Source organism: Oncorhynchus kisutch, linkage group LG7 (assembly GCF_002021735.2).
Source record: "Oncorhynchus kisutch isolate 150728-3 linkage group LG7, Okis_V2, whole genome shotgun sequence".
In the NCBI taxonomy this organism is placed as follows: domain Eukaryota; kingdom Metazoa; phylum Chordata; class Actinopteri; order Salmoniformes; family Salmonidae; genus Oncorhynchus; species Oncorhynchus kisutch.
The window spans coordinates 53,481,751-53,492,612 of record NC_034180.2 but is presented as its reverse complement, the minus strand read 5'-3'; the positions used below and the strand labels follow the sequence as shown (position 1 = coordinate 53,492,612).

General features: G+C 46.8%; 1 protein-coding gene across 1 annotated transcript in view; it reads right to left on the bottom strand.

Annotated features, from left to right (window-relative positions):
* The window catches only part of pcnx1 (pecanex 1), a 71,902-nt gene that overhangs the window by 33,829 nt on the left and 27,211 nt on the right, over nt 1–10,862 (bottom strand). Inside the window, 8 exon segments of the mRNA XM_031828097.1 lie at nt 8–55; nt 57–161; nt 3,146–3,178; nt 3,393–3,546; nt 5,446–5,660; nt 6,155–6,212; nt 6,319–6,412; nt 7,475–7,668. Coding sequence (XP_031683957.1) covers nt 8–55; nt 57–161; nt 3,146–3,178; nt 3,393–3,546; nt 5,446–5,660; nt 6,155–6,212; nt 6,319–6,412; nt 7,475–7,668 — 901 coding nt within the window.

Below are 10,862 nucleotides of genomic sequence, written 5' to 3'. Positions count from 1 at the left end.
CCCTGGCAGAGGACAGAACCAGGGAGCTAGTGACGGCGACACCATACACGGTGAAACCGGGCTGAACCGGTTCTGTCACTGACGTAGTCCAACATCCAGATCAACACGCAGCACAGACAGAAGTAGATGGGTCGGCTGTAGGCGATGATACGATTATGGCCCTGAGACACAGAGGCAGACACAGAGGCAGTAGTAGAGTCGGGTCCACCACAAGACTGCCTTTTGGTGTTTCAAGTAGAAATTGTGCACGAATATGGAAGTTGAAAAGCCTGTTATATTAAATAAAGAAGTTCCTTTTTAATATAGACCACAATGTAGAATTACAGAAAGAACTACTTTGCGAAAGTGTCAAAACTGAGCATTTTGACATGTTTCAACCGTCATAGTAAAAAGCCCTAGTTATCGTGTTGCTTTGACAAAAGTCATTTCCACACATTCTGATTTATTTCAGGTGATGAATGACTCATCAACCCTGAAGGAGGGTTGAGTTAAATTGGAGTTTAGAAACAAAGTCTTTCATCAGCCAGTCGGCTGTATGTCCTTTATGGACCTGGAGACATAGAGGTTCGGGTTCAGATTCAGGGTTCGGGTTCAGTTGAGGTTCAGCTTAGGGTAAGATCAGCTTAAATTCGGGTTAAGTTGAGGTTCGGGTTAAGTTGAGGTCCGGGGTAAGTTCAGGGGTCCGGGGTAAATTCAGGTCGCGGGGTAATTCAGGTCCGTGGGTAAATTCAGGTCCGGGGTAATTCAGGTCCGGGGTAAATTCAGGTCCGGGGTAAGTTCAGGTCCGGGTAATTCAGGGTCCGGGGTAAGTTCAGGTCCGGGGTAAGTTGAAAGTTCGGGTTTAACTCGGGCAGAGTGAGTGTGTACCTGCCCTGTGTGTAGGTTTTCTACTGACATTGGGATGGGTGTCTGCAACGTTCACCATTGATGTGATAAACGGTCAGTTTCCAAGACATACGCACCAGTCAGTTCCAAGACATACAGCACCAGTCAGTTTCCAAGACATACAGCACAGTCAGTTTCCCAAGACATACAGCACCAGTCAGTTTCCAAGTACATTCCAAGACATACAGCACCAGTCCGTTCCAGACATACAGCACCAGTCCGTTTCCAAGACATACAAGGCACCAGTCCGTTTCCAAACATACAGCACCAGTCCGTTTCCAAGACATACAGCACCAGTCCGTTTCCAAGACATACAGCACCAGTCAGTTTCCAAGACATACAGCACCAGTCAGTTTCCAAGACATACAGCACCAGTCAGTTTCCAAGACATACAGGCACCAGTCAGTTTCCAAGACATACAGCACCAGTCAGTTTCCAAGACATACAGCACCAGTCAGTTTCCAAGACATACAGCACCAGTCAGTTTTCCAAGACATACAGCACCAGTCAGTTTCCAAGACATACAGCACCAGTCAGTTTCCCAAGACATACAGCACCAGTCAGTTTCCAAGACATACAGCACCAGTCAGTTTCCAAGACATACAGCACCAGTCAGTTTCCCAAGACATACAGCACCAGTCAGTTTCCCAAGACATACAGCACCAGTCCGTTTCCAAGACATACAGCACCAGTCCGTTTCCAAGACATACAGCACCAGTCCGTTTCCAGACATACAGCACCAGTCCGCTTTCCAAGACATACAGCAACCAGTCCGTTTATTTATACCAAGAGTGTTCAAAGCTGTCATCAAGGCAAAGGGTGGCTACTTTGAAGAATCTCAATTATAAAAAGAAAATTGATTTGTTTAACACTTTTTTGGTCACTACATGATTCCATGTGTGTTATTTTCATAGTGTTGATGTCTTCACTATTATTTCTACAATGGTAGAAAATAGTAAAAAAATAAAATAAAATTGAAATGAGTAGGTGTGTCCAAACTGACTTTTCACTGGTACTGAACAATAATGTCTTCCTCCCCAAAAAGTGTCAGAGACAGACAGACAGAGGAACCCAGAGAGAGAGAGAGAGACAGAGACAACAGAGAGAGAGAGAGAGAGAGAGACACAGAGAGAGAGAGAGAGAGAGAGAGAGAGAGAGAGAGAGAGAGAAGAGAAGAGAGAGAGAGAGGAGACAGAGAGACAGCAGAGACACAGAGAGAGAGAGAGAGAGAGACACAGAGAGAGAGAGAGAGAGACACAGAGAGAGAGAGAGAGAGAGAGACCAGAGAGAGAGAGAGAGACAGAGAGAGAGAGAGACAGAGAGAGAGAGAGACAGAAGAGAGAGAGAGAGAGACAGAGAGAGAGAGAGAGACACAGAGAGAGAGAGAGAGAGAGAGAGAGAGAGAGACACAGAGAGAGAGAGAGAGACCACAGAGAGAGGAAGAGAGAGAGAGAGAGAGACACCGAGAAGAGAGAGAGAGAGAGACACAGAGAGAGAGAGACAGAGAGACACAGAGAGAGAGAGACAGAGAGAGAGACACAGAGAGAGAGAGACACAGAGAGAGAGACACAGAGAGAGAGAGAGACACAGAGAGAGAGAGAGAGACACAGAGAGAGGGCAAGAAAGAATGAGAGAGAGAGAGAGAGAGAGAGAGAGAGAGAGAGAGAGAGAGAGAGAGAGACAGACAAAGGTAAAGAGTGTCAAAGAGAAAGTGTGTTAGAGAGGTGGAGCGAGAGACAGAGAGCTGTAGTCTAAACTAGTCAGCTATTTAAAGCCCTATGCCTACAGCAGGGTAGGGAGACCACATTAATAAAAGACAGACAGAGAGGGGGAGGGGTAGAGCGCGAGAGAGAGAGAGAGAGAGAAACAGGGGGAGGGGGAGAGAGGAGAGGGAGAGCGAGAGAGAGAAACAGGGGGAGGGGGAGAGAGGTGAGAGAGAGCGAGAGAGAGAAACGGGGGGAGGGGGAGAGAGGTGAGAGAGAGCGAGAGAGAGAAACGGGGGGAGGGGGAGAGAGGTGAGAGAGAGCGAGAGAGAGAAACGGGGGGAGGGGAGAGAGGTGAGGGAGAGAGAGGGGGAGTAACAGACTGACTACGAAGTGAGAAAGCCATTTTGAGAGCTCACCTCAGGGCAGAGAGGGCTATAGTAAGACCACAGAATCAAATAACATAATTCATGTAAGCAGGGGAGAGGAGAGGAACCCATAACTACAGAACAAGGAGCATGTCAGATATTGAGTAGAAAGAGAGAGATAATGCTTACATGTCGAGGAGAAGAGGAGTCTGGTTGAACACTCTGACATAGAAAGAAATATAAACATTATATATTTTTTTTAAACAACCAGGTTAAATAAATGTCATAAAGTGTGACAGTAGAAGCAGCTTTTCTCAATGACTGGTGGTTGTTTCACTTCCTGAAGTTGAAGGCGATTCGATTGTAACTAAGTTGCTCTGCATAATTGTCTGCTGGTGACTAAAAAACGTGAGTAAAAAAATGTAAAAAAGTGGACCTTGAGTAGTGAGTACTGACAGCTGGCGATGACGAGGCAGAACTGGAACACCCAGATATCAGTGAAGAAACCGCCGACCAATAGGATTGACCCCAGAAAGGCCACCAGGACGGCAAGCACCACTGATAGGATGTTTTCCAGAACCTCACGGTTTCTGTTGTACAGGGAGAACATAGGATATCAAATATTATATTCTCACAACTAAATACAGGCTTTTCTTGACCATGTGGCCTGACCAATGGGGAACAACTCCTGGTCTAAGGTTAGTGACCAATGGGGAACAACTCCTGGTCTAAGGTTAGTGACCAATGGGGAACAACTCCTGGTCTAAGGTTAGTGACCAATGGGGAACAACTCCTGGTCTAAGGTTAGGACCAATGGGGAACAACTCCTGGTCTAAGGTTAGTGACCAATGGGGAACAACTCCTGGTCTAAGGTTAGTGACCAATGGGGAACAACTCCTGGTCTAAGGTTAGTGACCAATGGGGAACAACTCCTGGTCTAAGGTTAGTGACCAATGGGGAACAACTCCTGGTCTAAGGTTAGTGACCAATGGGGAACAACTCCTGGTCTAAGGTTAGTGACCAATGGGGAACAACTCCTGGTCTAAGGTTAGTGACCAATGGGGAACAACTCCTGGTCTAAGGTTAGTGACCAATGGGGTGGGGAACAACTCCTGGTCTAAGGTTAGTGACCAATGGGGAACAACTCCTGGTCTAAGGTTAGTGACCAATGGGGAACAACTCCTGGTCTAAGGTTAGTGACCAATGGGGAACAACTCCTGGTCTAAGGTTAGTGACCAATGGGGAACAACTCCTGGTCTAAGGTTAGTGACCAATGGGGAACAACTCCTGGTCTAAGGTTAGTGACCAATGGGGAACAACTCCTGGTCTAAGGTTAGTGACCAATGGGGAACAACTCCTGGTCTAAGGTTAGTGACCAATGGGGAACAACTCCTGGTCTAAGGTTAGTGACCAATGGGGAACAACTCCTGGTCTAAGGTTAGTGACCAATGGGGAACAACTCCTGGTCTAAGGTTAGTGACCAATGGGGAACAACTCCTGGTCTACGGTTAGTGACCAATGGGGAACAACTCCTGGTCTAAGGTTAGTGACCAATGGGGAACAACTCCTGGTCTAAGGTTAGTGACCAATGGGGAACAACTCCTGGTCTAAGGTTAGTGACCAATGGGGAACAACTCCTGGTCTAAGGTTAGTGACCAATGGGGAACAACTCCTGGTCTAAGGTTAGTGACCAATGGGGAACAACTCCTGGTCTAAGGTTAGTGACCAATGGGGAACAACTCCTGGTCTAAGGTTAGTGACCAATGGGGAACAACTCCTGGTCTAAGGTTAGTGACCAATGGGGAACAACTCCTGGTCTAAGGTTAGTGACCAATGGGGAACAACTCCTGGTCTAAGGTTAGTGACCAATGGGGAACAACTCCTGGTCTAAGGTTAGTGACCAATGGGGAACAACTCCTGGTCTAAGGTTAGTGACCAATGGGGAACAACTCCTGGTCTAAGGTTAGTGACCAATGGGGAACAACTCCTGGTCTAAGGTTAGTGACCAATGGGGAACAACTCCTGGTCTAAGGTTAGTGACCAATGGGGAACAACTCCTGGTCTAAGGTTAGTGACCAATGGGGAACAACTCCTGGTCTAAGGTTAGTGACCAATGGGGAACAACTCCTGGTCTAAGGTTAGTGACCAATGGGGGGAAAAACTCCTGGTCTAAGGTTAGTGACCAATGGGGGAAAAACTCCTGGTCTAAGGTTAGTGCCCAATGAGGGAAAAACTCCTGGTCTAAGGTTAGTGCCCAATGAGGGAAAAACTCCTGGTCTAAGGTTAGTGCCCAATGAGGGAAAAACTCCTGGTCTAAGGTTAGTGACCAATGGGGAAAACTCCTGGTCTAAGGTTAGTGACCAATGGGGAAAACTCCTGGTCTAAGGTTAGTGACCAATGGGAAAAACTCCTGGTCTAAGGTTAGTGACCAATGTCCATTCTTCGGGGGATATACTTCAGTAACTTCACCTGTTAACCAACAAACTAACCTGTCAAACAGAGCCAACAAAGTGAGTCTGTCAAAGTGCAGGCCGACCCACAGGTAAGGCAGCAGCCAGAAGCGGTAGTGCTGTTTGGCCTGGTGTGCTGTAGCCGTGGCTTGGTCATCCAGGTCTAAAGGAGCATCCTGGAGCTCTGGGCTCAGGTCGACATCCTGTTGTTCTAACAACTCTGGGTCAATGGTTAGGAGACGGTTCAGACGGATCTGTACAAAACAAACACACACACACAAAAAAAATCAGGAGGGAGGGACACTGGCGTACCATAGTTGATGTCTTCACTATTATTCTACAATGTAGAAAAGTTAGTTTTTTTAAAAATAAGAAAAACCCTTGAATGAGTCGGTGTGTCCAAACATTTGACTGGTACTGTAGTTGATACATTAAACCCTCCAAAAAGTAATTGATATATATTTTTAAATGTCCATATGTTCCAGAAAGATAAGTGTGTGTTTCTTGGGCTTCGGGACTGAAAAAGTGCCTTGGGTCTTGAAAAACAAAACAAAACAGATTAAAGTAAGACGATACCAGTGTAATGAGCCGACTCAGGAAATCAAAAGCTCAACTCAAACCGAGAGCCTGATGCTTCCGTTGTTTTAGGTTTTAGAAGAAAAAAAATCTCTCCACAGAAGCAACGACAGTTACAAGGATGGTAAAAACACAACTGACGTCACACACACACACACAGATGATCACTCACCAGGTCATGAGGGTAAAAGCGAACTGAGGTAGATCTGGAGAGGTGGGAGTCTGTGTCCCTGTTGAGGTAAAACAAGGACACGGTCACTTCAAAAATGGGGCTCTGGTCAAAAGTAGTATATAGGGAATAGGGAGCTATTTCCCTGTTGTGGTTGATGAACTAACCATATGTTATTGGAGGCGCGTCGTGTTGCAGGTTCAAAGTTAACCAGGGACATGTCACATCCCTCCGCCTCGTACAAGGAGGAAGTGTTCTTCCCTGGAAGCACAACACAACACACAGCCTGTTACTCTGAATCGAAAACCAACGTAAAGTGTTGGAGAAGGGTAGTAAAGTGTAGTAAAATGTACCGTACATAAAGATGACCGTGCTGAATAAACACATTAACATTATGTTATTGACGTACAGTCTATTTTAGAATTAGTCTTTTACAATCCATGAAACAACAAATCACAACAAAAACAACCACACTACACATTAGCTAATTATTCTGTGGTTTACTACAGGTAACACATTGGAAAAAGAAAAGCACACATTTTTAACAAATTTAAAAAATCCATTAAAGAATATGATTTAAACGAAACAAATTAAATAAATAGGAATGGAAGGCTTTAGTGGGTTTTTTTTGTGATCAACTAGGAGATCGAACTGTCGGTCGCGATCGACTGGTTGGTGACCACTGCCCTACAAAGTGCACACCTTTTAACCAGGTAGCACCATATGTAAGGAATAGGGTTTCGATTTGGGATGCAACCCATGACCACCTGTAGTTAGGCCCACACACTCTGATCTCATTGGCCGATGATATCAGTCCACCATCTGAAAATAGCCCACCCAACTACCTTGGGGCGGTAGCGTAGCCTAGTGGATAGAGCGTTGGACTAGTAACCAAAAGGTTGGAAGATCGAATCACCAAAATGACAAGGTACAAAATATGTCGTTCTGCCCCTGAACAAGGCAGTTAACCCACTGTTCCTAGACCAGTTAACCCACTGTTCCTAGACCAGTTAACCCACTGTTCCTAGACCAGTTAACCCACTGTTCCTAGACCAGTTAACCCACTGTTCCTAGACCAGTTAACCCACTGTTCCTAGACCAGTTAACCCACTGTTCCTAGACCAGTTAACCCACTGTTCCTAGACCAGTTAACCCACTGTTCCTAGACCAGTTAACCCACTGTTCCTAGACCAGTTAACCCACTGTTCCTAGACCAGTTAACCCACTGTTCCTAGACCAGTTAACCCACTGTTCCTAGACCAGTTAACCCACTGTTCCTAGACCAGTTACCCCACTGTAGTACATTATGTTACACTTCCCTACCGAAGTCATCCTGCAGGCTGGTAGTGCCTACGGTAGAGGCCTTGTCCTGAGAGCCCTCCAGGTGTGCACTTCCATTCCTGGCCAGCAGGGAGGCGCTAGCGCTCAGCACGGTCACCTGGGACGGGGTTCTGGAAGGTTGACCTTTCACCTGGGAAGTAGAAGGCTGGGAGGCCTGGCTGAGAGCCTCCTGAAGACTGAATGGAGGAGAAGAGTGACAGGGACAGGAGGAGAGGGGGACATGGGAACGAGGACAGGGAGACAGATGAGATACAATATGGGAGGTGAAGCACAGTAACAACAGACGAGATGTGGAGGAAGGAGATAAACACTAGTTAGATATAAAATGTTTTAAATATCAGATAAAATATCATGGGAAATAAGTTGTGAGAATAAGAGCAGGGAAGACAATAGGACATTTATAAAAATGGCAGACTAAGAAAGTACATCGGAAAGGGGGAGGACGTGTACTCAGTCAAAGATGCAGTAGGTGATAGGGTCCACCCCTAGAAGGCTGGTACAGTGAAGAGAAGCAGGAGGGTGAAGGCCGGTCCACCACTAGGAGGCCCGGTCCACCACTAGGAGGCCCGGTCCACCACTAGGAGGCCGGTCCACCACTAGGAGGCTAGGAGGCCGGTCCGGTCCACCACTAGGAGGCCGGTCCGGTCCACCACTAGGAGGCCGGTCCGGTCCACCACTAGGAGGCCGGTCCGGTCCACCACTAGGAGGCCGGGCCGGTCCACCACTAGGAGGCCGGGCCGGTCCACCACTAGGAGGCCGGTCCGGTCCACCACTAGGAGGCCGGTCCGGTCCACCACTAGGAGGCCGGTCCGGTCCACCACTACAAGGCTGGTACAGGGAGGAGGAGTAGGAGGCTGGTCCACCACTACAAGGCTGGTACAGGGAGGAGGAGCAGGAGGGAGAAGCAGGAGGCTGGTCGTCCAAGGATGCGTCCCAAATGGCATCTTATTGCCTATAATCTATACGGAGCCCTGTCGGCCCTGGTCAAAAGTAGTGCACGAAATAGGGAATATGGTGCCATTTGGGACCTGCCTCAAGTCTCCAGTGGTGTAGTGGTACCTGGAGACGTGTGTATACTCTAATTAACCCTGGAGACGTGTGGAGACAAAGGCCTGTTTGGTTAGCGGTGTTTCTATAGTACAGACACCTAGCCCTGTTTGGTTAGCGGTGTTTCTATAGTACAGACACCTAGCCCTGTTTGGTTAGCAGGGTTTCTATAGTACAGACACCTAGCCCTGTTTGGTTAGCGGTGTTTCTATAGTACAGACACCTAGCCCTGTTTGGTTAGCGGTGTTTCTATAGTACAGACACCTAGCCCTGTTTGGTTAGCAGGGTTTCTATAGTACAGACACCTAGCCCTGTTTGGTTAGCGGTGTTTCTATAGTACAGACACCTAGCCCTGTTTGGTTAGCGGTGTTTCTATAGTACAGACACCTAGCACTGTTTGGTTAGCGGTGTGTCTGTAGTACAGACACCTAGCCCTGTTTGGTTAGCGGTGTTTCTATAGTACAGACACCTAGCACTGTTTGGTTAGCGGTGTGTCTGTAGTACAGACACCTAGCCCTGTTTGGTTAGCAGGGTTTCTATAGTAGACATCTAGCCCTGTTTGGTTAGAGGTGTTTCTATAGTACAGACACCTAGCCCTGTTTGGTTAGCGGTGTTTCTATAGTACAGACACCTAGCCCTGTTTGGTTAGCAGGGTTTCTATAGTAGACATCTAGCCCTGTTTGGTTAGCGGTGTTTCTATAGTACAGACACCTAGCCCTGTTTGGTTAGCGGTGTTTCTATAGTACAGACACCTAGCCCTGTTTGGTTAGCGGTGTTTCTATAGTACAGACACCTAGCCCTGTTTGGTTAGCGGTGTTTCTATAGTACAGACACCTAGCCCTGTTTGGTTAGCAGGGTTTCTATAGTAGACATCTAGCCCTGTTTGGTTAGCGGTGTGTCTGTAGTACAGACACCTAGCCCTGTTTGGTTAGCAGGGTTTCTGTAGTACAGACACCTAGCCCTGTTTGGTTAGCGGTGTTTCTATAGTACAGACACCTAGCCCTGTTTGGTTAGCGGTGTTTCTGTAGTACAGACACCTAGCCCTGTTTGGTTAGAGGTGTTTCTATAGTACAGACACCTAGCCCTGTTTGGTTAGCGGTGTTTCTATAGTACAGACACCTAGCCCTGTTTGGTTAGCGGTGTTTCTATAGTACAGACACCTAGCCCTGTTTGGTTAGCGGTGTTTCTATAGTACAGCCACCTAGCACTGTTGTTTGGTTAGCGGTGTTTCTGTAGTACAGCCACCTAGCACTGTTGTTTGGTTCTGTTATAATCTCCACCTGACACAGCCAGAAGAGGACTGGCCACCCCTCATAGCCTGGTTCCTCTCTAGGTTTCTTCCTAGGTTCTGGCCTTTCTAGGGAGTTTTTACTAGCCACCGTGCTTCTACACCGGCATTGCTTGCAGTTTGGGATTTTCGACTGGGTTTCTTTACAGCACTTTGTGACATCAGCTGACTTAAGAAGGGCTTTATAAATACATTTGATTAATTCCTCAAATGTTCTCCTGTTCTATTGGTTTCCTTTCATTGTCTAGCAGCCAAAGGCATTATATCCTGGTCTCTAATAGCAACTTAAGATAGTTGTTGCATCTTTAGATCTCCCCTTCTTTCTACAACGGTTATTTCCATCTGTCCATGAAACCGCTTCCATGTGCCGGTGTGCATTTCAGAACAGTGTTTTGCTTACCACCGTGCGCACATTGCTGTGCCTAAAATGGGAATATATAAATATATATATATAGTTTATCAAGCTAAACATTCTGATCTGTTCAATCAGTTGTATTAATTGATACCCGTGCATACCTCCACTACACTGTCTTGATACGAATCATGGGGATTAAGAAGTGAGTATACGCAGTACCCACTGAAAAATACGTGCGTATATACCCTCGTCTACACCATTACAAGTCTGTACTGTTAGCTTCCATACCATCCCTCTCAGAGATATGCATGGCAGTATGCCTCAGCTCGATCGGCTCAATAAGACAAAGCGTCCTGATCTGGCAGGTTAGTGTCCTCAGGATGCACTTCAGAGGGAGAGATGTCGATGCTATAGCATACATCCATCATCTTTAAAATCTATACTTTAAAAGTCAGCTTCCTCTCCTTTTCCCCCAGGTAGATGCAGACTATTTTTGCCGTACAAAACGCTGCGTCCTTTGACAATAGTGCCCAGATGTCCTGGTCTTGGCACTGTGTAGATTTAACTCTAAATTTGAAACATTGATTTCACCCCATTTTCAATCAGAAAGTGACCCTTCCAACCAAGGAGGTGTCCTAACTTATCAACCATATGCTGCTGCTGCACATTCCTGGACATAA